Source organism: Hemiscyllium ocellatum, chromosome 43 (genome assembly GCF_020745735.1).
Source record: "Hemiscyllium ocellatum isolate sHemOce1 chromosome 43, sHemOce1.pat.X.cur, whole genome shotgun sequence".
NCBI lineage: Eukaryota > Metazoa > Chordata > Chondrichthyes > Orectolobiformes > Hemiscylliidae > Hemiscyllium > Hemiscyllium ocellatum.
In genome coordinates, this window is record NC_083443.1 from 34,537,263 (window position 1) to 34,565,067 (window position 27,805).

The 27,805-nt window shown below is 39.9% G+C and overlaps 1 protein-coding gene across 2 annotated transcripts in view; it reads left to right on the plus strand.

The window, feature by feature from the left end:
- Window positions 1-27,805, plus strand: part of LOC132834988 (serine-rich coiled-coil domain-containing protein 2-like) — a 636,764-nt gene that overhangs the window by 519,011 nt on the left and 89,948 nt on the right. For both annotated transcript variants that reach the window (XM_060854168.1, XM_060854169.1), the window contains exon 10: window positions 24,518-24,616. In XM_060854168.1, coding sequence (XP_060710151.1) covers window positions 24,518-24,616 — 99 coding nt within the window. The remainder of the gene's footprint in view (window positions 1-24,517; window positions 24,617-27,805) is intronic.

Below are 27,805 nucleotides of genomic sequence, written 5' to 3' on the forward strand. Positions count from 1 at the left end.
GTTACACAAATTTATTTTACCCTGATGAAGGTGTATGTTCAATTTTCAGAACTATTGGACTTGAAATTGAACATTTACACATCTGGTTCGGTAACACACACTTTGCCATATTAAACATGGAAAGACTTTTATAATGTAATGGCTAGAGTTATGGAAGTGGAGTTCTGTCTTACTGTTCCTGTGCATTTCTTAGGGCAGTAGTGTAATTTGCTTCTGCTCTAATGGACGTTAGTATTAATCAGAGGGGGATCTGTTGAGAGTGTTGGGTGCAGCAGGAATGATGATGCTATTAGAGAATCATTCACATTCACATCCCAGGACCGTAGGAATTTATATCCTGATGGCTCACTTTGACTTTTGGGATAATTACACCCTGTTGAAGTGGACATTTATGGCAACACATAAACTGCGGCCTTTTCTGGTCTTTGTGCTGCTCAATGTACTCGCTTGAAGTAAGACTTGTCAGTCTGTGCTAACCCCAGAGCAGACACCAGTTTCATTTTTGGATTTGTACTCTCAGGGTTAGAATTGCCTGACTTGAAATCAGTGGCCTTCCAGTTGAACATTAATTCTTAGCAGGAGAGGCAGTAATGTCACTGGGCTACAAATCCAGAGACTCAGGTCAATGTTCACATGACCTGGATTTGAATATCACCATTGTGAGGATACTGTCACTTTAACAAGGTTATTTTGTCCTTGGTTTTTTTTTGAAGAGAGATCATGAAGGCAGAGGTGCCAAGCTGTCTTGAAAGACCCTAGTTTAACAATAGCAGGGGAGGGGTCCGTTCTCCTAGTTTCAGTCTTTTCCTAGTTTGGATTAGTTGTAACATTGAGAAGCTGTAGCAGTCCAGAGAAAGGTTCCAACCTTCAGCAGATGATTCTTGACTGACCTTTCATTCTGAAATCTCTCCTGCCTGTAAGAGCCTGTACTTGAATTCACCTTTTGTGTTTATGGGGTGTTGATGGGACTTGGAATAGCTCCTTAGTCAAGTTTCTATGAATGTTCAGTTCAGTTTTCCGATAGTTCAGTGATTCTAATTCTGTTTTCTTTAGTTTGTGTTTAAACTGTAGTGTTTGTTTAAACACTGTTTTGCTTGAAGCTGAGTGGTTTGACCAGCTGCAGCACACCTGGAATATCCACTTCACATCTGCCTTTAAAATAAGAGAAAGGTAGGGTCTCAGCTATCTTCTTAAAATATCTTGAGGGGGTCTGGCCTGGTCCATAATTCCATGGGGTGGAGAAAATCTGGAATTAAAAGCTAGTCTAATGGTGACCATGTCGTGTTGTAAAACTCCATACCAGTTCACCAATCTCTCATCAAAGCCTTCTTTACCTGCTGTGGTCTACATGTGACTACAGACTCTCAACATTATGGCTGACTCTCAACTGTCCTGTGGACAATTAAGGATGGGCAATAAATACTGCTCCAGACCATATTCCAAGAATGTTTTTTTAAAATAAATATTGTTGCTAAATGCTGTGAATTGCTATATACTGATTGCAACTGAAGGCTAAACTTCTGGATATGAGGAGATGTTGTTACTGAGGGATGGAGTTGCTGCAGTATCACTTGGTAATTTTCTGACACACCTCCTGACCTTACAGATGCTTGAACTATATTTAAATCCAAAATCTAAATCATTTTACAATTCAGTTCTGCCCAATTCAGGCAAAGCAGCTAATGGAAAAGTCAACTCGGGCCAAAGATTGCACCGTTTCTGGCAAATGTGTTTGAATAACAAACAGATGCCAGTGCTGGAGTTGACATTATTGTAATTGGGACTGAAGGTCTTTGCTCAGATATTTACCCAACTTTGCACTCAATCACATTTTTAATTTTGTCCAAACTGAACCCATTTAAGAAAGTTGCACCAGTTGATATAGGAATAAGGGTTTTTTATTGAATGTTATCATTTGGCGATGAAGATAGCATGTATTACACAGACTTTCAAATAAATTAAATATGAAAATCTGTCAATATTTAGAACTTTCAGCTACTGTCATTACGTTAGAATTGCCTTTGGGGAAGATGTAATCTTTATTGAGACATGATTCTGCAGCAATTATTTAATGCTCGTAATATGAAACAAGGAAAAGTCAAACCATGGTAAATTAAGCTTGATAAGTTGAAGAGAATTGTAAAGGATCTTTGTAAGCCCTGGATTAATAAAACAGTGGAGAAAAATTTCATTCAGTTCCAATATTCATGAATAATTTGATCTTTATATCTAAGAGGGATTATTTTAAACCGCTAGAGGAAGAAAAAGCTATTGCAATGATTGCCCCTGTTTTAGGTCTCATTTTGTGTTCGGTGAACTTAACAGGATTCATTAAGTCAAGAGACAGTATCTTGACTAATTTTCTCAAAATATGTTGTAGTAGTGACTCAATGTTTTCAATTCAAATATGTAAAATCTATTTTTAAAAATGTTGCCAGGACAGAATCTCAAGAGCATCACAACTCAGAGAGAACAACAATTTATACTGTGCAAGAAGAAGGAAGTGACAGTGATTGGTAGTGGTATTACCATGGAGGATGGGAACAGGGAATGTCTTTGGGAACAGCAGTCTCCATGACAGGACCTTGGCAAATTGGCATTGACTGGTCTGATTTGAAATTAGACAGAATCTTGGCAATTAACTACCTTCATGCATTTGTCATGGCAATGTCTCAACCAATTTGAGTGCACTTGCAAACCAATTACTATCCTTTCATGCATAATAAATTGTTCACTTTGAGATTAGATATTTTTGTGATTTTGTCCTGAAGAATGCAACATGAAGGCCATCGATAGCATGTCACTTTTGTTCAAAGTTAAAAAATCACACAACACCAGGTTATAGTCCAACAGGTTTAATTGGAAGCACACTAGCTTTCCGAGCGACATTCCTTCATCAGGTGATAGTGGAGGGCTCGATCCTAACACACAGAATTTATAGCAAACCTGTTGGACTATAACCTGGTATTGTGTGATTTTTTAACTTTGTACACCCCAGTCCAACACTGGCACCTCCAAATCACCTTTGTTCAGAAATACTCAAGTACTGCATTAACAAGTATCAATTAATGTGTAAATTGTTAATTTATAAACAGATGTCTCGAATGGTTAGCAATCGTCTCATAGCGATAAATCAAAAAATCTGAAAATTTCAGAAACTACCTGTTTCACTGAGATGTCTGCTTTGCCTCAGTGAATCATAGGTTTTGGATTAGGGTTCCACCCGACACAGCTGAGTGCACAATCCAGGCTGACACTTCTGTGCAGTGCTAAAGAACTGCTCACTCTGAGGTGCTGTCCGAAGATATGTTAAATTGGAAGCACAATCTGCCCTCTCAGATGGATAGAAAAGATGAATATTGCTAAAAGGAGATAAGAGTTGAAGCTTTTTGTGTTGCACTCATCAGAAGTAGGACACAAGAAACAGATTTTGTAAAAAAAAGAATACTATTTTACACAGCAGGAGAATTGGGTATTGATTAATTGGGCCATCATTGGCATAGAGATAGAGCGAGAAAAGTTAACTGTCAATCTCAATCTACAGACTTGTCAGCTAGATTTTGATTGATCAGGATGATATGTGATACAGCAGAGATTGGCTGTCTTTATGATTCTTTTTAATGCTAGATGTAATGTAAGTACAAATTCTTTTACCTACATAAAACAGTCCTGAGTATTTCTGCACTTAGATTAGATTAGATTAGTTTCCCTACAGTGTGGAAACAGACCCTTCAGCCCAAAAAGTCCACACCGACCCTCCAAAGAGTAACCCACCCCCGACACATTTCCCTATATTTCCCCCTGACTAATGCACCCAACACTGCGCAATTTAGCATGGCCAATTCACCTGACCTGCACATTTCTTGGAATAGCTTCCAAAAGTCTTATGGCACAGTGTTGCGTCATTATTTCTGGTCTAATAGGGCTATGTTCAAGTCCCACCTGCCCCATGACTGTGTCAGAATATGTCTGAGCAAATTCAGTGACATGACTCTATGTAGCAAATGCATTAGACTGTGAGGCTCAGTGATGACCTTAAATTGGTTTCCATTGTATCTACAAGCTCAGTCCATATTACTTCATAAACCAGTTTCATTAGCAGAATTACACTGAATAAGAAACATACTTTTTGATGCTTCCAAGCAAGCAAGAAGACCTATAGGCAGGAACTTGTACATTCATGGCAGCTTTGTCATTAATAAAAAAAAAAGTCATGGAGACATTCAATCTCAGCTGTATCCTTCTAGCAACACGCTGACCATCAGAATCTATCTGCCTGATCTTTGAATTAAGATTAACAGTTAACTGTTCTTGCTACAACTCCATGCCAATGATGACCTAACCAATCAGCACCCTTTTCTCATGCTGTATAAAATGGTGTTGCTTTTGTTTTCAATCTATTCCTTGTCACCTAGTTCAGGTGAGTGTAAAACAAAAAGCTTCAACTTTTTCTCTGCTTTTGTCAATTTTGAAGTTCTGTAATGCCAAGCAATATTTGCAGATATTAAAGATTTAACAGCACTATTCATAAATGAAGTAGAAGAGTTCTCTGAATATTTTGAAAGCATTTCAGGGCCAACGATCATCCCTCAACCAACGCCAATATAATCAGATCATTTATTTCTTTGCTGTTTCTGGGATATTTGATTGCTGCATTCCTGCATTACGGCAGTGTGCATCGTTCAAAAGTTCTTCACTGTACTTCGGTCAAAGATCCTGAGGCTGTACAGGTACAACTCTGATTGTCTTTGTTTACAATGAAGCAAAATAGATACAAAATAAAATGTAAGAGATTTAGAACAAGAACAGGAAAAACATGTACATACAAACTTGGAGACAGGTTAGCACTGCTGCCTCACAGTGCTAGGGACCTGGGTTCAATTCCCGTCTCGGGCAACTGTCTGTGTGGAGTTTGCACATTCTCCCTGTGTCTGCGTGGATTTCCTCCGGGTGCTCCGGTTTCCTCCCACAGTCCAAACAATTGTGCAGGTTAGGTGAATTGCCCATGCTAAGTTGCCCGTAGTGTTAGGTGCATTAGTCAGGGGGGAATGGGTCTGGGTGGGTTGCTCTTTGGAGGGTCAGTGTGAACTTGTTTGGCCGAAGGGCCTGTTTTCACACTGTAGGGAATCTAATCTAATCAAAGATGGAATTAGAATGCTTGCGTTGGAGATAAATTCTAGCACTGATCTGCTAGACTGAGCTGTTTATTACAGAGTAGTAATTCCTGTATCGTTATCATATCCAGAATTTTTACTGCCAACTCCATAAGCTTAGTCTAGGATACATTTCCCTCAAAAAAGGGTTGGCTGCGACTTTTATATTGAAGGCTATTAATAAACTTTGTATTACAGCACACACATGATACAATTTCACATTCCATCCTTTATTGAGCAACTTTTATGTCGAGTCATGGAGTTGTTTTCTTCTGGTGTTCAAAATTTCTTGCACCGCTCAGACTCCTGTTTGTAAAAATTAACCACTGAACACTTTTCTAGTTGCATGTTCTGACATCTGAGGGGATTTAGGTATGTTGGACCCCTGCCTTGTAGCTTTGAGCCTTCAACATTCACAATTTCTACTCAATTTCCTTCATCTGTGACATGAGCACTCTGCTGACCTCATCCAAGTCAATTGGTAATGCTAACTGCTCTCTCAGATTTAAAGCAAGGTGTGATTTGCCTATCTAAATGGATGTCAAGAGTCTCATAGCACAGTTGTCACCACTCCACATAATGACGAGGGATAGATCATTCAGCCCTTTGAACTAGCTGTGGCATTCAATGCAGTTGAGACTTAACTTGATCCCATCTTCTCACGCCATCCCTTTAATTAGCTTAATAGCCAAAAAATCCTTTCACAGCCATCAAAATCAAATTGACATATTCACTATTCATGGAATGTTGCTGAGTACGGTTTTACTGTTGTTGGCCCACACAACTCGAATTTATGGGCCTGAAATATTTCATGATGTTCTGGGGATTTAATAAAACCTGGTATAGATATAAGATTTTTTCCCCTTTTTATATTTGCATCTATATCAAAACATCCCTGTAATATTGCCTGCATGAGCCTACAATAGCTGCTCTATTATTATTCCTGCTCACCATCGCAATAAAAACATCTACAAAGAGGAACAAGTAGTTGAAGGTTAATCAAGAGGTGGATTTAACTGATTCTAGTTTGGCTGTTTCTGATCTATCAGGAGAATCTGTGGGTCACTTAATTTTGTGTCATTCACACACAGCATTGATAAGGAAAAGGAATTAAAATATTTTAGCAATATTGTCTTGTGGCTTTCAGCTCCAATGCTACAATAAGGGGACAGCAGCTAGTGTCCTTGAGCCTGGCATTTGAATTGCCAGCTGCAGCGAAACACTGAAGTACCAATTATTATTTTTAATTCAGCTGTGGTTAATTGCATTTGCCTGGTCTAAAGAGCTCTTCTCTTATAATTTCACCAGATGAAGCGAATCCTTCGCATATATACACCACTTAAATACATGGAAATCGAAAAGTATTCATAATTTGCTTCATCAGTCGACTGCTCCAGTAAATGAACTTGATCTTAACTCAAACACATCCCAAAATTAAGCTTTGGCTTTGAACATGATTGGCCATACCCTCTTTGAAACCATGTTGATAGCCTTTCATTCAATATATTAGAAAATATGTATTAAAAGCATATTGATGATAAACACACCACTGTTTTTAATTTTAATGAGCAGGGTTTATGTTAGCAACATTGAAAGGAAATTATTCTAAATCACTGACAAAGCTTTTGAAATGTTAGTGGATGGATGAATTTCTTTTAGTGGATAATATAAAATGCCAAAATGTCTTTGGATTTATTTTTATATAGTGTAGACTGGGAATGAGTTTTAAATAAGTAAATTCAGGTTTCAACATTTAGACAGGGCAAGCATGACACAGCCTTACCCCTTGCAATGTATAAGTTCTGTTGAAATACAAAAGATAAGATTCTTTTATCGGTCATAAGATTAACTACTCTGTGAAGAAGCAGGGCTCAGAAAGATGAGGCAATTTTCTGCTGCTCTACATAATCCACCAGAGACCAGATGCAAAATAGTCGAATAATTTTGGCATTTCACGGTTTTGAGTAGCAGCGTGTTTTGCCTGGAATGTTTAGGCACCAATTGATTCCTACTGAGATATTGAATCACCTGAGCTGCCTTCAGAATGCCCCATGCAAAACATGAACATAAAGGGACGTGTTAGATTTATGCAAATAATGTGCACACAATGGATCTGTTTCCAGGCATTTAGTCACAGCATGAAATAGCATCACCTTCAGATTTCTGGAGTTTTCTGATTATCATCTTTGAGATTGATTTTTCTTTGCATTTCAGTGATGTACTAAACTCTGCTCCAGAGCTCTTTGTCACAATACACCTGAAGTTTTCAGACACCTACTCTTTCCTTCCCCTCCACACATTTAGTCAGAGTAAGTAGCTCAAAATGTCTTCATGGAGATTTTACTGTCCTGTGTAAGTGGGAGAGGGAGGTGACTATCAGAGACACGAGATTCTGAGAATGAAATACCAGGGCTGTATGAAATGATTAGTGTTTGGGAATTCCCTCTGAGTTGCTCTTCTTGTGCTCTAAACCCCTCTAAACCCTTACTCTCGCTACCTTGCAGAATTGCACATAATTGACTTAACACACAGAAAAAAGTTTTGTTAATCTGAACTAGTGCAGTCCCAACATCTGTCAGTTTTTAAAAAAAAACTACTCATTCACAGGATGTGTGTATTGCTGGCCAGGCTGGCATTTATTGCCCATCTCTAAGAGCCAACTACATTGCTGTGGGTCTGGAGTCACATATAGGCCAGAGCAGTAAGGATGGCAGTTTCCTTCCCTAAAGGACATTAGTGACCCAGATAGGTTTCTCCAACAAAATACAATGGTTTTGTCATTATCATTAGATTCCCAATTCCAGATTTTTATTAAAAGCTTTGTTTGATTGTCACTTTCAACATTTTTGAAAAATAAATTCCCCAAAGACCACTTGATATGCAACTTTAATTTTTAAATAATGCTTAAATGCTGGCTTACTTGTAATGTAATTTGCACTTTGATGAGTATAGCGTAAATGGATTGTATAATTTTATACTAGAGCTGACTGATGCCTACAGAGATATGTCTGTGAGCAAGGTAAACCTTCACATAAACTTGCAGCTTCCATACAGGTGGTCTGATGGTCAACTTCAATTTATTTTTGCACATGTGTTGCCTCAAGTGGAGACCCATGTGTTTCTGATGGCAAAAATGCTTTATTTTACTTTGATGATCTCTGCGTCTAATTCTAAGACTCTTGACATCCTTCAGAGACTCTTGACATCCTTTGGTGCCTGATGAGACTGGCAACATCTCCAGTATATCTTCAATGCATTCCTGGCAGCCAAAGCACTTTTCAAAACAACTTTATTAAACCAGATTGCACCTTCAAAGCCAACTCCCTACTGTTAATGCTGGAATTGAGTGCCAGATCACATTTTAATTACTGGAAGATGTTATAATGCTTTCTAATTCCAGCTATCACTGGATGTGTTGCCACTCAGTGCCAAATAATTTTCAAAAGTTGGCTGTTGCTAGGAACTATTGGAAGAAAGGCTAATGAGCTTAGTCAGCCTTGCAAACCAATCTTTCAAGCTTGGTAATATATTCAAAGAACATTCTAGAAGCTCAACTGCCAACTGGTTCAAGCAGCAGAGGTTTTAACCAACTCAGTTTTGTTTGTAAAATTTCTTTCACACCATCAACATAATGTTGGAATGCAATTCTTCACCATTGTATAATTAGGAAGACGTGACATTGTCACTCAGGAAAGCAGACCCAGCATATTCTGGAGTCGTGGTTAATGGAGGAATTCCACAGTAACTCTGGGATTGGCATACTTCTCATTCCCAGATGTCCAAACCTCGCTGCCAACTATTGACTGACTAGATCAGCTGCACATGTTGGAACAATTGGCCACTAATGAGGACTTTTAAAGTTACTATTTGTTCTTTCCGAGTTGGAATTGTGCAATGAGATTGTTTTACATCTAGCTGCAAAGCTGAGTCAGACTTTGATTCAATATCTCATCTACAACACAATACTGAGTGCTAACACAAAATATAAACTCAAGTTCCTAGCAAAGGACTTGAACCAAGCACCTTATGCAGGTGAAAGTGCTAGCCACTGATTGAAGCTGACAACTTGATAATTTTGTTTCTTCATGTAAAGGAACCATCTCTTTCCCTGGGAACAATTGCTTAGTTACCCTCTAATTATTCACCAAGATGACTGACATTCACCTTAGCAATTGCTTTCGATGGGGACACCACAGCTCAGATTGCTCTGAACCTGTCACAAAGTCAGGATGTGCGTTTTCAGTAAAAGCTGCTGGATAGTGATTATGGAAAACACGTAATCCAGAGGCAAACGATTCGGTGTAAAACTTAGGTTTACATGAAGACAAATAAAAGGAAACTTATCATTGTAATCATCTGTTCCCTTCTCTCTCATAAGTATGTGTGTTTTCCCTTAAATGCATCTCCATAGTTCACTTTGTGACAGGGTTTCAGTTCCTCACCATTGTTTAATTAAAGAAGATTCATTGGAATTCATTGTGGAATTCCTCCACTGCGGAATGATCAGCCTTGATCAGATTGAGTGGTGGGCTCAAAGGGCTGAATGGCCCGTTCCTCCTATTTAGTATGTTTCTTGGCACATATTTCATATTGATGCCGTCTCGATCTGCTCTTACCCACAAGGGGAAGCATTCTCTTTCTATTAACTCTTTTGTAAACTTTTCAGAATTTTTAAAGATTGAAGAGGAAAGGAACCTGTTGATTCCCACCCCCTCCCCCACCCCCAAACCCAGCGGCACCGAGTTCCTGTTGATGTTTCAGATGACTTCAGCACAACTCAAATAAAGAACTAAGGATTTTGTTGATCATGCGTCATTTAACTAGTCAGGACATAAAGTTTTTGAGTTATTCAGGTTGATTTGTGTGGCAGTCTGAATTCACACAACCAGCGTATTTCAATATACCTTATTGCTGTGGAATCAACACAATGAACTAAAGCAGCTTTCAGTTCTGCTGAACAGGGGATGCTTTATAAAGAATGAGAAGCTGAAAGATTGGGCAGGTCACTCATCCAGATCTTAAACATCTGGGTTGTTTGGTGACTGTTGATAGTAATAAAATGATGCAAGTGCTTAAATGGACCATATCATTCTGTTGGACTTTTATGTCAATCTGACAGCTTCATCAAGTTCGATGATGCTGACTTCTCAAAAAATTTCCAAACTGAATATAAATTTTCCAAATATCCAGGAAGATTAGTTCTCACCTTATGTGGATTATTTAGGCTTGAGTGGGAATTGTTGAGGTTCATAAAAATGAAATTGTTATTTTTTGCTTCCATATTGAGTGCACTGGAATTGTGGGCAATTGAGAGTAGCTACTGTAAAGTATAATGAATATTTACTGATAATATTCAGGTGAACATAGTATACCATTGCTTGAGCTGAGTTGGCAGAAATTCTGTTAAACAGCATGACTAAGATCCTCTGGAATAATGGTCAGCATAGACATTGATATCCTTTTTCCCATTACATCTACTCAACAAGGTGTTAGGTCCTCTCCATCGTACATGCTCCAATCATTGGTCTTTCTTTCACATCATCATGACCTTAAGCATGTTCTCTCTAACTTTACTCTACCTTTCCAAGCATCACTGGTGGCTGCTTTGGCTGGGGACAGGTTGGCATGGACAAGAAACACTGGCCTAGAAGGTGTCACCTTCATCCCCAAAAAGAAGTTGTGGATCTCCCGAGCCTTGTCCACATTATCTGGATCCTGAAACTTGGATAAACTGTTATGTTATAAAGTGTTTCAGATGTATTTAAGTCAATTTATTTTTATTTTTTTTAAACGTTTTGTTGCTTATTTTTATCCCATTGTAAGATAACAATCCAGTGGTGTACATTAGCAAAATCACTTGATTAATTTAGTTTGTTCAAGAAAGTAATTTGGCACCTCGATACCTTGACAGTGCTGTGACAACTCTCACACAGCAACAGAGGTGCTTCGGCCACCATGGCATTGTGACCTCTGGATCTATATGCCAACATATAGCTTGGAGAGAGATGCTGCATGCTATGGGCATTGAATTTTATCCAGAAATGGAACATTATAGCAGCTGTATAGCTGAAATCAATCGACAGCTGCCTGTGCTTATACAGAAACACTGCAATTTACAAATTAACCCGGTCAGTGAGAGCAAGTGAGGTGTTGGTTAATTTGCTTCATTAGTGCCAGGTAAATGGACAAAACATGTTTGTTTTGTATTGTAGTGAAGGTTAGCCTCTGTTTATTCCAACCCTCACCTCCATTCTTATTAATGTAACTGTTTAGCAATCACACACCTATTACAAAAACGCGTTATAATACATGTGAAGCAGCATGTCCATAAATAAGTGAATTTTGTGCTGCATGTCGTCTGCTGTTGTACAAAGGATTACACAGTGTGGCTGTCAATTATAATTTACCAACTTAAACTTACAAATATAAAATTTCCTGTATTGCAATCTGTTCATGTCAAAAGAAAATATATATTTTTCTCTCTTCGAAGGATATTCATCAAAAGTTTGATATTTCATTTTATTGTTCACATTGAGTCATAGAGTCATTGAGATGTACAGCACTGAAACAGACCCTTCAGTCCAACGTGTCCATGCCAACCAAATATCCTAAATTAATGTAGTCCTTTTTGCCAGCACCCGGCCCATATCCCTCCAAACCCTTCCTATTCATATAGCCATCCAGATGCCTTTTAAATGTTGTAACTGTACCAGCCTCCACCACTTCTTTTGGCAGCTCATTCCATACACACACCACCCTTTGTGTGAAAAAGTCACCCTGTAGGTTCCTTTATATCTTCCCCCATCACTTAAACTTCCAGTTTCGGACTCCCACCCTGGGGAAAAGACCTTGCCTGTTCACGCTACCCATAGCCCTCATGATTTTATAAACCTCTATAAGGTCACCCTTCAGCCTCTGATGCTCCACGGAAAACAGCCCCAGCCTATTCAACCTTTCACTATAGCTCACATCCTCCAACCCTGGCAATATCCTTGGAAATATTTTTTTGATATTGTACAGTTGCAACGTTTAAAAGGAAGTGTTTAGAGCGGTTTGGGCCAAATGCTGGCAAATGGGACGAGATTATTTTAGTATATCTGGTTGGCATGGAGAAGTTAAGCTGAAGGGTTTGCATCCAATGCTGTCCAACCCAATTTCACTATGATATGGTTCCATCATTTTTTCCATTTTATTTCTCAGCAGCATATTTATGGCACGGATCTATCAATTGTTTGATCTGTGGAATATATTGAGTATCCACACAGTCCAGTACTATTACAGTTAATACTGTACAAGTATTCCTGGGATAATGCGATGGTTGCATTCCTGCTATAGAAGATAGCGATGTGGAAGAAAGTTCCTTGTTATCCAAACAGTACACGCTATTTGTCAACCACTTTATAGCCAATTTGCATTGATGAAACACGTAATGCACCAGAAAAACTTGTCTAAGTCAATACTGAGCCATCGTTTACAGTGAAAGGACTGATGGGATGACAAGCTCTCATTGTTACCTATGTATAACTGGGAGAAAAACTTCAAGAGAGGGCTTGGATCACTACATGGTATAACACAGCAATCCCAAAGTTGCTGACTGAGTTATGGTACTTGGTGAAAATAGTATCCCACCATCAGTCTCATCCTTGAATGTGTGAATACCTTGCTGCCACTGTGTTTACACAGTAACCAAGCTAAACGCGACACAGACAAATGAATTTTGTGCACTTTCATGTTAGATGCGTTTTAATAAGGCAATGTGTTAATTACGACCAAACAACATTGCTGATAATTAAGCTATTACAAGTGTGGGGTCATATTCATTCCAGTTATAATTATTCTGAGGTTTGTAACGTGCAAGATTTTGAATTGAGCTTTATTTTCCCCACATGCTTGTTTTCACCTGTCTCTTAATCCACTTTTTCTTTCCCTGCCTTTATTCCTGTTTATGTACCAGATTTGATGGTGAAGTCAGCCTCCACAATTTGAACTTGTTTAAATGTCTGCACCGTTTATTTCCCAATCACCAATCTCCTTGGTTAAGGAGGTGTACAGTTGCTCACCCTCTTTCCAGCTCACTCATTCAGCAACTGGCCATGCAAAGGGAAAACCAAGACCACTCTGCTACAGCAAAACACGGACCTTGTTTTTTTTAATGGTAGCAAATCCCAATTAGAACTTGTCTGAATAAGGAATAATAAGCAAACAATCAAGGAAATAGTTTAGGCTGTGGCACAGTGGGAGTGTTCCTACCATTGAGCCAGAAGGCCTCGATTCAAATCCTACCTGCTCTACAGGTGTGCAATAACGGCCCCGAACAAGTTGAATCAAAAATTTCTACCAAGAAAATAGTGGTGTCAGTTGATGTTAATGTTTCCTGGGCACACTGCTGGAAGTGAGCCTGTAATACTGTTATATGTGGGTTCACGCACCTCCTGAGCTGAATGAAAAGCTTTGGGCTAGTTATTCATCTTGTTTCCTGGTGAAGAATGGCTTTTGAGTTTCCCAGCACAAGCCATTTTGCCAAGCGAAATAATTCATGGTGCAGACCACTTCCCAGCTTTCTGATGTGTGATAACATCAATGCAAGAATTTCATTCAGTTTAAGTATCGATATAGCATCAGCTGAAGAACAGTAGCCATCTAAAATATAAAACGTATAAACGCATTACAGATAAAGTTTAATTTGGAAATCATATTGAAGAAGTACTTGGGTTTGAATGTAAATGTTGTGCAGACATTTGAAGGCAAATGTTGTTCCTGTCTTATTATTTTTTACTCTAAGCTTTGTTGAAACTGTATTGATTTCTGTTGTCTTTGATGCAAGCCAGTTTTGGTCAGATTTCTGAAACTGGTCATTTGGTCAGTTGTTTTGTCACAATGGGACTGTGTATTTTGCTTCAGTGTCATCTAAAGTTCACGGGTAGCTTATGTGCATCAACCGACTTGATTCACACGTTTCATTGCTGCATATGCTTTTCATCCTTTGTTTTAAATTGTCTAGTCTCCTGTTGGAAAATGGCATCTAATTTAGAAGCAGCTAGTGGAAATTACCACAATATCCAGAGAGTAAATGAACATTACAATCCTACAAAGTAATTAAATCCCAAACCAATACACAGCTGTGCATTTGATACCTCCAGCCACACATTGCATTGCCACATGATTCATGCGTACCTACATGTGACATTTCTCTCTTTCTCCCTCTCAAAGGTCTTTATTCTTTTGCAAAATTCTGTATCTCCCGCTAGGAACAAATCAATTATTCTGAACCTTATCAGTATCTGTTTCCAAAAAATGTTGCTGCACAGAAAATGCCTCAAATGGGCATCAATAGATCACAGATATTAAAATACAATACTTCAGAATTATTAAAACTCCCTGAGTTCACACTTCCTACCTGTTTTGGTTATTTATAGTTTTCCCAGATAAATTGAATGATGAGTTTTCAGTAGCTCTTTAAGTGGGTTTTTTTTGAGGACAAAGGAATAAAATTTTCCCATCAACAGGATAACTGATTATTCAGTCATCCTGACTCAAGGCTCAAAGGCAAACACTCATCACCTGCCCAAGCAGTCACTGGGTACACCATCCTTGCTCCTCTTCCAGCTAAACAGGCCTGTGCTGATAGACTTGGCATAGTCCAACTGGAAAGAAGCATGGACATCATTGAGAGGTGATCAGGAAACATTTCATTGGATATCACAAGGATTTGCCTTTGCAGAAATACTGGTACAAAAGATTATGCAATCATGAACTCTTTGAATGTTCTGTCCCAGCTGCAGTTTCTAGGTATGTGTTGTTCTACAGATGTCACCAGATGTTAAGGACGTTTAATGGTCTTGAGGCCTGAAATGTGGCCATGGCTCAGATAACTTGTAGTGATGCCAGGTTTCAGAATCTGATAGTCGCACACGGCTTGAATAATGGCTGAATTTTTTTCAGTTTTTCATGCTGTTGTAGCTGGGATGCATCCCTCAGAGTCAGAAGGTCATGGTTCCAAACTCCCTGTAGGCTTTAATATAGTTTGAACTCTCCAGTGCTGTACTTTGGGGGTCCTGCATTAACAGAAGCATCATCTTTCAGGTGAAATGTTGAAATCCAAACAAATAAAATCCCACGGCACTATTTGCTTCCCAAACCACCATTTTACCTTCACCACAATCACTAAAAGTAGATTGACCATTTATTTATATGGAATCTTGGGTGCATTTGGTGTCAGATGTATTTAATTGAACTGAGTACACAAAGAAAGAAGTACAAGAATTGCATTTTGTTTACACTAACGAGGGGCTGGTTACCATGACTAGTTTGATCGCTAGCCTGTAGTTCAGAACAAGGCCAATTGAGATAGATTTGCACTTGCCTCTTGGCTTTGATCTTGAGTAGAAGGCTAGGCCAAGCCACCATGAACAAAAGCTGCCATGGAAATAGCTCAGGATGAGGCGTCAGTGGACAGTGAGCCAACGTATTGCTTATGGGCAGAGCACACATTACAATTTACACAACTCATTAAAAAAGGCCATTTAAATTTGTGTCATCACTCGAAAACTTGGTGATTGAATTGGCCACACTAAAGGACAGTGCTGCACCATTGTTTGTATGTCTTTTCCCACAACTAGAATTTCTTTTTGTGGTTGCACGTTTCTCAAGTAAAGGGTAAAGTTGCTATAGTCCCAGCATACCATAAGGCTGCTCCCTCGTTAGATAGAGATCACTGATGATGAGTTTAACTTGAGGATTACTACACCTCAGGTGAGGGGTGAGATTGAGACCTTGATGGTGACCTCAGCTGGTGCCAGAATTTAACCTGTGCTGTTGTACCATCCAGCCAACTAAGGCAACCAACTCCCACCAGCGGTGCATTCGTCCATCAGTTCTGTGCTAGAAGTGTTCATGTCTCCATTAATAATTAGTATAAAAGCAGGGTTTAATATAAAAGCAACTAAGTTTATATGGAATTGATCCTAGATCATGGTTAGCCCCAACTGAAGTTGCGTGCAGATCTGAGAACCCCATCATAAGGGACTTAAGGAAAGAATATGACATCAATTTATCATTAAATTTATGCAGAACTATAAACTTAAGTTAGCAAGTAGATTTGAAAAAAGTAATTATTTCAGTGAGGCAGAGCTATGTTGAGGAAAAACAAATCAGAGATTTCAAGGTTAAGCAATTTTGAAGGTCAATAATGAACTATTATTTCCACATGCTGACAAATTGTGAACTGCGTTACTAAGGAGGTAGAATGGGTTTTACACTAAATAGTGGGGGCAAGGGCCCAAATTTGAGTAGTTGTGGCAAATCGAACAGCGAGGAAAAGATAACAGAAGAAGGAATTAATGTGAGAAATGATGAACAGATAGGAGGGGATAGATCTAAGAACAACTCAACAGATAAGTCCAGAGGTTACAAAAATAATAAAAGGACAAAATTTAAGGCACTTTTTGAATACATATTCAAAACAAAAGAGATGAACAAGTAGGACAGATTGGGATAAATCAGTATGATCTTGTGGCTATAACTGAGACGTGGCTGCACAATTACTGAGTCCAAGATCTGAATAATGAGGGATACGTGATGTTTAGGAAGGACAAGAAGCGAGGAAAGGGGAGAGGAGTGGCTCTGTTAACTAAAGATGATATTAGTACAATAGAGAAGGATGACCTTCAACCAGGAAAACAGGATGTAGAAGTAATCTTGGGAGAGATGAGAAATGAAAGAGGTGAGAAATCATTTGTGGAGGTGTGTATACGCCCCCTCTAATGATACTAACGTGGTAGGACACTGTATCAAGGAAGAAATAATTGGAGCTCATCAGAAGGAAATAACAATTACAATGCGGTATTTTAACTTGCACATAGACAGGAAAATTCAGATGGGAAAATGTGGTCTAGATGAGAAATTCATTGAATGTTTTTAGGACAGTTTCTTAGAGAAAATGAGGACTGCAGATGCTGGAGATCAGAGTTGTAGAGGGTGGTGCTGGAAAAGCACAGCAGGTCAGGCAACATCCGAGCAGCAGGAGAATCGACATTTCAGGCATAAGCCCTTCATCAGGAATGAGGCGAATGGCCCAAGGGGGCTGAGAGATAAATGGGGGTGGGGCTGTGGGGAAGGTAGATGGGAATGCGATAGGTAGATGAAGGTGTGGGTAAAGGTGATAGGTCGGAGAGGTGGGTGGAGTGGATAGTTGGGAAGGAAGATGGACAGGTAGAACAGATCAAGAAGGCGGTGCTGAGTAGGAAGGTTGGATCTGGGATAAGGTGGGGGGAGAGGAAATGGGGAAACTAGTGAAATCCACATTAATCCGATGTGGTTGGAGGGTCCCAAGGTGAAAGATGAGCGTTCTTCCTCCAGGCAGCTAGAGTTTGACAGTGGAGGAGGCCCAAGACCTGCATGTCCTTGGCGGAGTGAGAGGGGGAGTTAAAGTGTTCAGCCACAGGGCAGCATGATTGTTTGGTGCATGTGTCCCAGATGTGTTCTCTGAAATGCTCTGCAAGTTGTCCTGTCTCCCCAGTGTAGAGGAGACCACACCGAGACCAACGGACGCAGTAGATGATGTGTGTGGGTGTACAAGTAAATCTGTCGGGTGTGGAAGGATCCTTTAGGGCTTTGGACGGAGGTGAGGGGGAAGGTGTGTACGCAGGTTTTGCACTTCTTGCAATGGCAGGGGAAGATGCTGGGAATGGAGGGTGGATTGGTGGGGATCATGGACCTAACAATGGAGTTGTGAAAGGAAGGTCTCACCGGAATGCAGATAGAGGTAGGAGGTAGAACCAGGTGCCAACTTGCAGACATCTCCTACTGCCCCCTTGGCCGCAATCTCACCTCCCATCACCAAACAAGTATCTCCCAGATCATCCACAACCTCATCACCTCAGGAGATCTCCCACCAACAGCCTCCAACCTCATAGTCTGGGAACCCCCCGCACCATCTAGTGCTACCTCCTACCCAAAAATGGCAACCAGTACCCGTCCACTGACACACTCATTCGATTGGCTGAACTGGTCCTCAGCCTCAACAATTTCTCCTTCCAATCCTCCCACTTCCTCCAAACCAAAGGGGTAGCCATGGGCACCTGCACGGGCCCCAGCTATGCTCGTTTCTTCGTCAGGTACGTGGAACGTTGGAGGCTGAGGGGTGACCTTGTAGAGGTTTAGAAAATCATGAGGGGCATGGATAGGGTAAATAGGCAAAGTCTCTTCCCAGGAGTGAGGGAGTCCAGAACTAGAGGGCATAGGTTTGGGGTGAGAGGGGAAAGATATAAAAGAGACTTAAGGGGCGACTTTTGCGTGCAGAGGGTGGTATGTGTATGGAATGAGCTGCCAGAGGATGTGGTGGAGGCTGGTACAATTACAACGTTTAAAAGGCAACTGGATGGGGAGATGAATAGGAAGGGTTTGGGGGATATGGGCCGGGTGCTGGCTGGTGGGACTAGATTGGGTTGGGATATCTGGTTGGCATGGACGGGTTGGACTGAAGGGTCTGTTTCCGTGCTGTACATCTCTATGACTCTAGGACTCTACAGCAGTCCCCCACTTTTTCCTCTGCAATATTGATAACCGAATCAGCATCACCTCGTGCTCCCAAGAGGAGATTGAACAGTTCATCAACTTCACGAGCATCTTCTACCCTGGCCTCAAGTTCCTGATGAAGGGCTCTGGCCCGAAACGTCGAATTTCCTGTTCCTTGGATGCTGCCTAACCTGCTGTGCTTTAACCAGCAACACATTTTCAACTCAAGTTCACCTGGACCATCTTGGACACCTCCCTCCCCTTTCTCGACCTCGCCATCTCCATTTCTGGTGATCAACTTGACGCAGACATTTTCTACAAACCCATGACTCCCACAGCTACCTGGGCTACACCTTCCACCCTGCCTCCTGTAATAACGCTATCCCATATTCCCAATTCCTCCGTCTCTGCCGCATCTGCTACCAGGAGGACCACTTCCACCATAGAACATCCCAGATGGCTCCTTCTTCAAAGGCCACAATTTATTTTCCCATGTGGGCGATGATGCCCTCCAACATATCTCCTCAACTTCCCACACCTCAGCCCTTGAATCCCACACCTCCAATCACAACAAGGACAGAACTCTCCCCGGTCCTCATCTCCCACCCATCAATCTCCGGATAGATTGCATCATCCTCCACCCCTTCTGCCACCTATAAGCAGACCCCACCACCAGGGATATATTTCCCTCCCCACCCCTATCTGCATTCCGGAGAGACCATTCCCTCCGTGACTCCCTTGTTAAGTCAATGCGCCCCCTAACCCACCCTCCACTCCTGGCAACTTCCACTGCTGAAGCAAAAAGTGAAGAACCTCCACACATAAACGCCACCACCCACCGCCCCACCAAGGCCTCAAAGGATCCTTTCACATCTGACAGATTTACCTGTACTTCCACACATCATCCAATGTACCTGTTGCTCTCGATGTGGTCTCCTCTACATTGGGGAGACAGGATGTCAACATGCAGAGCACATCAGAGAACATCTCTGGGACACACGCACTAAACACCCTGTGGCTGAACACTTCGATCCCCCTCCCACTCCACCAAGTCCTTGGCCTCCTCCACTGCCAAACTCTAGTCACCCGATGCCTGGAGGAAGAAATCCTCATCTTCCACCTTGGGGCCCTCCACCACACGGGATCAATATGGATTACACCAGCTTCCCCATTTCCCCTCCCCCCACCTCATCCCAGATCCAAATCTCCAACTCGGCACTGCCCTCTTGAACTGTCCTACCTGTCCATCTTCCTTCCCACCTTTTTACTCCCCCCTCCTCTCACATTCACCCCCACATTCATCTACTTATTGCATTCCCAGCTACCTTCCCCAGCCTCAGCCCCACCCCCGTCCCATTTATCTCTCAACTCCCGGCCCACAATTCCTGATGAAGGACAGTTTTTCAGACTAGCCCGTTGTGGCACTAACCTGCGATAGGCCAAGTGTCTATACTAGTGGTTTTGACTCACAAAATAGCATTAATCACTGACTTCAGAGCAAACATGCTCCTGGTAACAGCAACAGCAATCTGATTGATATTTAATACCGTTTGAGAGGGAAGGGTGGATCCAAGACTACAATTTGGAGTTTAACCAAGGGTATAAAACCAGAGCCAGCAAAAGTGAACTGGCAATTTAAGTTTAGGGATAGGTTGAAAGAGATGAGTTGGCAAACATTTACGGGAATATTTCAGGAAGAACAGACCATTCCAACAAATAAAAAACTAGATGGGATGGACATATTGTTGTGTTAACTTAGAAAAAATCAAAGATAATATCACACTCAAAGAAAAGAGATAATTGTGCAAAGATAGGTGGCAGGTCAGACCATTGAACAGAATATTTTAAATTAAGCAAAAAATAGCAGTAAATTAATAAGGAGGGAAAAGTTAAAGTGTATGATTTAGTTAAAGAAAAATATAAAAACAGGAAACGTTTATTCAATATTTTGAAAGGAAAAGAGTTATCAAAGTAATTGCTGGATCTATAGGAAATACATCTGGGGAATTAGTAACAGAGGATAAACAGATGGAAGATGAATTGAACGAACATTTTACGTCTGTCTTCATCGTGAAGATGTAAGTAGCATCCTGGAAACAGCTGCAATATCAGGAATTGAAAGGGAGAAGGGAGTTTAAGAAAGTTAAAATTAGCAGGGAAGGAGCATGGAGTAAGTTGTTGGAGCTGCGATTTGACAAGCCCCTGGGTCCTAATCATTCTAGGTTCTTAAAAGAATTAACAAGTGAGATAATTGATGCATTAGTTTTAATTTCATATTTATCATTAAGATAATATGGGAAGCTATTATTAAAGACAGTACACCAGGGACTTGGATAAGTTCAAAGTATTCAGGGAACCAACATGGTTTTGTCAAAGGGAAATCATGTTTAAGTACTTTATTGTAGTTATTTGAAGAAGTAATTTGTGCTGTGGATAAAGGGGAACAGGTAGATGTTTTGTATTTAGATTTCATGAAGGTATTTGAGAAGGTGTCATATCCGAGGTTATTATGGAAAATAAAAGCTCAGGGTGTAGGTAATATCATATTGACATAGTCAGAAGATTGGCTGGCTAACAGGAAGCAGAGAGTAGGAATAATTGGGCCTTTTACAGGCGGGCAGGATGCCATGAGTGAAGTGTAAAGGAATCAGAGTGACTTAATTGAAACATTTACAATTCTGAGGTGGTGAATGTGGAAAGGGTTTTTCCTGTTATGGAAGAATCCAGATACTCTGAATCATAGTTTAAAAATACAAGATTGCCCATTTATACCACTATCCACAAGTTTCTGTCCTGACTTAAAAGTATATTGTTGTTTTTTTCACTGTCGCTGGGTCAAAGTCCTGGAACTCTCTCTTTAAGGATATTGAGGGTCTACCTCCCGCATATGGTTTAAGAAAACAGCACACCACCACCTTCTCGAGAACAACTGGGGGCAGGCAATGAATGCTGATCCAGACTGTGATTTCTATGTTCCATCAATTAATTAATGAATAGGATCTAAATGGCATAGACTTTTCAGGAATCTGTTTTATAAGAAAATGGGAAATGAGACTATGATGTTTTTAAAAGGGTATGTGATCTGAAAGGGAAACGTAGAATAAAGGTAGAGGCATAGAAAAGGAAATGCACTTGAAAAACTAGTCTCCCTTGAAGTGCTAAAATTTTTCAAATCTTGCTTCTATTGTTAACACAGACTTGGTGAGTCGATGGTTACCTTCTGTGTTATTATTTCTATCCGGCTCATAATTGGCTTTGCCTTACTTGCTTCTCCAGTTCTCAAGTTCAGCATCTGAAGCCACAAAAGGATAGAAATTTATGCTGTGGCTATTGCGTTTGAAATATTGGCTCCGTAATCCGATTTGCAACCCTAACGTGGCCCAGTGTTTCAATAGTTTTAGTTGCCTTTCATGCCATTTTATTGTTAAATTATTTCATTACAGATTACTTGGGGAAATGTTATATTCCATTAAATATCTGCATCATATCTGTGGTGGAGTAATTATGAATCATGCAGTCCTTCACTTTAATTACCCCCAACTTCACTCTGCTAGCTGGAAGCTGGGGAATCTGTCACTGACCAGGAGACTATAAATGGAGCCATCCAGCAGCTGCTGAAAGAACGCATTTGTCTACATTCTTTGACTAGTGTACACTCCATCTGTTCCTGATTAGAATAAGGACATTGTGATAAGGACAGAAACTCATTACTGCAAGAAATTGCTTTGCCTCAGGAAGTACAGCATGGTGTGACATCTCCAGAATATGAATCTATCGCCAATAAGTGCTTCATTAATGAATATATAATTAAATAAGTTTGCACTAATATTTACTTACTGTTTGCCAAAATATAGATTTTTGTTACTGCATTATTCATAAAACAGACTCTGAAGAGCACAATTGAGATGGAAAGTTTGGATTTTCTATTGTTTCTTTAGACAATAGTGAACCGCAAGTATATAAAGCTGCAGCATGTTATGATGCATCATTTGATGTTGTTATTGAGTGTGGTAAGAATATATTGTATTTATATAGTTCGTTGTCACAACACTCAGAAATGTCTCGATTAATTCTTTTGAATTGCAGTAACTGCTGTTACACGAATAGATATAACAAGCAGCTCAAGGTGTTATCAAATTATCTGATTCAAATGCACACTGTGTACCTCATTCCCAGTCATCACATCTTTTAATAAACTGTAGTGAGGAACATCACTGATCAGAAACAGCAGTACCTATACACAACAAAAACAGAAAATACTCAGCAGATCAGGCAACATTTCAAAATTTGCGGATGATGTGAAACTTGGAAACATTGTGAGCTATGAGGAACAGTGTGTCGAATTTAAGCAGTCTATTAACAAATTGTTAGTATGGGCTTACAATTGTCAGGTTAAGTTCATTTTGGAGAAGTATTAGGCAATTCATTTTGGTAAGTATAAGTAAAGTTGTCATTGTCCTGAAGGGTCATAGGGGTGATCTCTTATTGAGACAATTGACAATGGTTTAGCCTCAGGGTCACTACGCCTCAGGTGAGGTTGAGAAGGTGTGACCTTCATGGTAACCTCAGCTGCACTGTTGGCATACTCTGCATCGCAAACCAGCTATCCAGCCAACTGAGCTAACTGACCCCGAAAATTCATTTTGATAGAAACAACACAGAGAGACAAAATAAGATGAAGTGTACAATTCTAAAGGGACTGTATGAGTAGGTGGACATGACTATATGTGTGCATAACCCACGACAAGCTGAGAGAGTGGTTAATAAACTATCAGAGTATCCACGGTTTTTATTTTTAGTGCCATGGGGCACACAAAACAAGGAGATTTTGTTAAACTTCTTTGATATACTGGTAGCAGCCTCAACTGGTGTATTGGATCCAGTTCTGGCACCAGATTTTCTAAAGGACATGAGAGGATGAGAGGGACTGCGGAAACGATTCACTCAAATGATTCCAGGAGACCCCATAGATTGGAGAAATTAGGACGCTTTCCCTGGATAAGAGAAGATTTTGTAAGGACACTAAAAATAATGAATGGTCCGGACACACTAGGTACAGGATAAGCTGTTCCTGCTGGTTGGAACATTAAGAACAAGAGCACTCAGGTCATTGTTAAATGAAGCAGTGGTAAAGTGAGAAGTGTTCATGGTGTGTGTGTGTGGTTTAAACATGTGGAGAGAATGCACATTAATATTTTTGATTGATGACCTTTTCCTTTTCTCCCCAGAGTCCTGCTGGAAGGTCACAGACCTGAGTCACCACTTTTCTCTCTTTGTAAAAAATGTGCTGAGCATTTTCACCGTTTTCTGGTTTTATTTCAGATTTCCAGCACCTTCAGTATTGTGATTTTGTAGTAATGATATAAAATCTTTTTTTTACCATAATTAAATGCAGAAAGGTGTTTCAGTGGGTCATCATTTGAGAAAATGTGGCAATAAGCCATAGTAGGTGACAGTGGACAGATGAGCAAAAACTTGGCCAAAGCTACTTGAAAGAGAAGAGAAAAATATAAATTGCAATGAGTTTAGGCAAGGAATATTAGGATTTAGGACCTAGATGTTTGAAAACAAAGACAGCAATTGTTCAGTGGAAGATGGACAAGAGACCAGAGTTGGAAGAACACAGAGTTATTAGAGGGTTCGAGGCCTGGAGATCATTACTGAAATAAAGAAACATGAGAAGTTGAACACAAGAATAAAAATATTCAAGTTGTGGTTTTCGGGGATTAATGCACGTCAGTGGGCTTTGCTGAATGAAGAGAAAAGCATCCATGTAAGTTGAAAGTACTTCATGTGACTGCCATGATTACCTGATCATACTGACTCAGTCTATCTTTTTTTGTACACAGAGCACCAGATGTAATTGCCAGAAAGGAAATTCTGAAACACAAGGACCAGCTTTTTCAAATGCTGACAAAACCACCCAAACAGTCAATAAAGGAACTTCTGTAAGTCCAGTTTCTCCAGATCTTTCAGCATTTCAACTGCTTGTGTCAGTCATATCATCTTGTTTATCATTAATTCTCCATTTTCACATTGTCTTGCATCTGCATGTTGGGGTTAAAGCAACTCCAGGTAAAGTTACCAACATTAAGGGGTGCTAGTACTGGCATGTGTATGAGAGAGAATGGTGAAAAAAACATATCTCCTTTTAAAAGTAATAGATTTAATGACCTATAGTTTTGCCTGGCTGCTTTGATTCATTTGACAAAAATCCACCTTTTCGGTGCAAGTCTAACTACTCCTTCCTTTCTTGATGTGCCTGTCCAGTTGTTAAGAAGCTATGGCTTGAGTAGGTCACATAACAGGAAGCATTGTGTTACTAAATAAAGGCCACTATTCTGCTACCAAGTTTATTCAATTATGCATTCAAAGTTGAGAGAAAAAAAACAGGAATTTCTAACAATTCGGGCAAATTTCTCAAACTGCCTTCATGAGAAGGGTTCACTCTGATTATTGTTAAAGATCATGTTGACAAAACCCAAACTTAACATTGTCTTTCATCAGTATGTTGCTAATATAATGGAATACATTATGTGATAGTAAGTGAAAATAGCAAATCCACCAAAAATGTTTGATCTTCCAATGCATCAGTCATCCAGCCTCGCAGAGTTGGGGGAGGGGAGAATCCTGACTACCACACTGTCTACCTTTCTATCTCTTTTTAATATTTTGAAATTCTTTGTTTGAACTGCAAGTTCTAAAATAAATGGCTCAATATTCCCCTTACGCTTCCACCTATGATAGTTTACATTTTCTGAGAGCCATGCAAGTAATATTAGAACAAATGAAATATTGATAGTGTGGTATGTGGTGCTAAATGCCTGCGTTTACAGAAACATTACATCCTGAATCTTTTTTAAGGTGTAATGTATGAATAGTCCATCATCGGGCTTAACATTTTATCATCCTGATGATATTTGGTGCTGTGCTTAACTGTGCTTGCAGATTTATGAAAGAGGACAGAATATGCACTCTCAACTCTAGGTATACCCAACTTCCTTTCTCACATCCATCCTGTCACTCCTTGCTTGTACCTGGCACTATGTCCCCTCCTGCCTCTTGTCTTAACTCTCCTCCCACAGCTCTACTTGATCTGGTCTCACTGACAATATTTGCCACTTACCCATGGGGCTTGTTGCTTCTTCTGCACCTGATCAGCTTCATTCAGGTTAATGACCAGAATGAGATTGCTTAGTGTGCTGTGGGATGATACACACTAGAATCTGACCTATGACAGAATAAATTAGTTTATGTAAAAATCCTTACAGCTAGCAGACAACAGTCTTTCATATAATGCTGGGATAGAAAGCACAATAACCAAATTTGTAGGTGATACCGAAATAGGTTGGCAAACAAGTTACAGTGAAATAATAAGTTTACAAATGGGTATGGATAGCTTGGGTGGATGGGCCACAATTTGGCAAATGAGGTTTAACGTGGATAAGTGTGAAAAAGGTAGGAAGAGAAAGAGCACTTATTACCTAAATGAAGAAAAACTTCCAAGTGCTTAAGTGCAAAGGGATCTGGGTATCCTCATGTATGAATAGCAGAAAATTAGTATACAAGTACAGCGGATAATAAGGAAGACAAATGGAATTTGGGCATTTATTGCTAAAGGAATTGAATATGAAAGCAGGAGAATATTGCTGCAACTGTGTAAAGCATCAATGAAATGGCACCTGAAATATTGTGTACAATTTGGGTTGCCTTATTTGAGAAGGGATGTAGTTGCATTGGAGGCTGTTCAGAGGTGACTGACTTTGCTGATTCCAAAGAAGGCAGGTTTTCCTTCTGAACAGGTTGACTAGCTTAGGCCTTAATTCTCAGGACTTTAGAAGAATGTGAAGAGATCTAATTCAGGTGTATAAGATGCTAAAGAGGTTTGACCGAGTTGATGTAGAGAGGATGTATCCTTTGGGGGAATCTAGAACAGGATATCTTAAATTTAGGATAAGGGGTAGCAAATTTAAAACAAAGATGAGGAGAAATTACTTCTCATAAAGGACTGTGAATCTGTGGAATTCACTGCCCCAAGTAGCGAGTGCAAGGACAGTGAGTAAATTTAGGGAAATGGATAGATTTGTAGTTAGTAACCAGTTGAAGTGTTACAGAGAGTGGGCAAGAAAGTAAAGTTGAGGCTGAGATGAGATCAGCCATGGTTGTCTGAAATAGTGTAGTATGTTCAAGGGGCTGAATGACCTCCTCCTGCTCCTCGTTTTTAGTTCTTACACCGTTAGTTACAGGTGACTTCTAACAGTTTCTTTTCTACTAGCAGTGTTTCATTTTAATTCAACCTTTTAAATCATAACATTTCATAAATGTTTTTATTTTCCCTTAATATTCTTTACTTTATTATCTATTAGTTTCTGCTTAGTTTCAAGTAGTCTGTCTGAGTACCAATAAAAACCTGAAATGTGTTCGGAAAACAAGTGGAAGTACAAAATTAATGTTTCCTTTATCTTAATTAAAATGTGTTCTCCACTAAATTGGAAATGATACGTATTGTACCATGCTGCAGTGTTATATATCTGGATACAAGATCTGGCACACAAGCATTTTAAGTGTTCGATTGTCAAGTGTTACATAATCGGGAATAGGAGATAATTCTAATTTGATTTTAAAAATATAAAATATGCATGGGAAGGAACCTAAATTGATTACATTTCTACTGAAGGTCTTTAGACAATAGACAATAGGTGCAGGAGTAGGCCATTCTGCCCTTCGAGCCTGTACCGCCATTCAATATGATCATGGCTAATCATCCTCAATCAGTATCCTGTTCCTGCCTTATCTCCATAACCCTTGATTCCACTATCCTTGAGAGCTCTATCCAACTCTTTCTTAAACGAATCCAGAGACTGGGCCTCCACTGCCTTCTGGGGCAGAGCATTCCACACACCCACCACTCTCTGGGTGAAGAAGTTTCTCCTCATCTCTGTCCTAAATAGTCTACCCCGTATTTTTAAGCTGTGTCCTCTGGTTCGGGACTCGCCCATCAGTGGAAACATGTTTACTGCCTCCAGAGTGTCCAATCCTTTAATAATCTTATATGTTTCAATCAAATCCCCTCTCAGTCTTCTAAACTCAATGGAATACAACCCAGTCGCTCCAATCTTTCAACATAAGATAGTCCC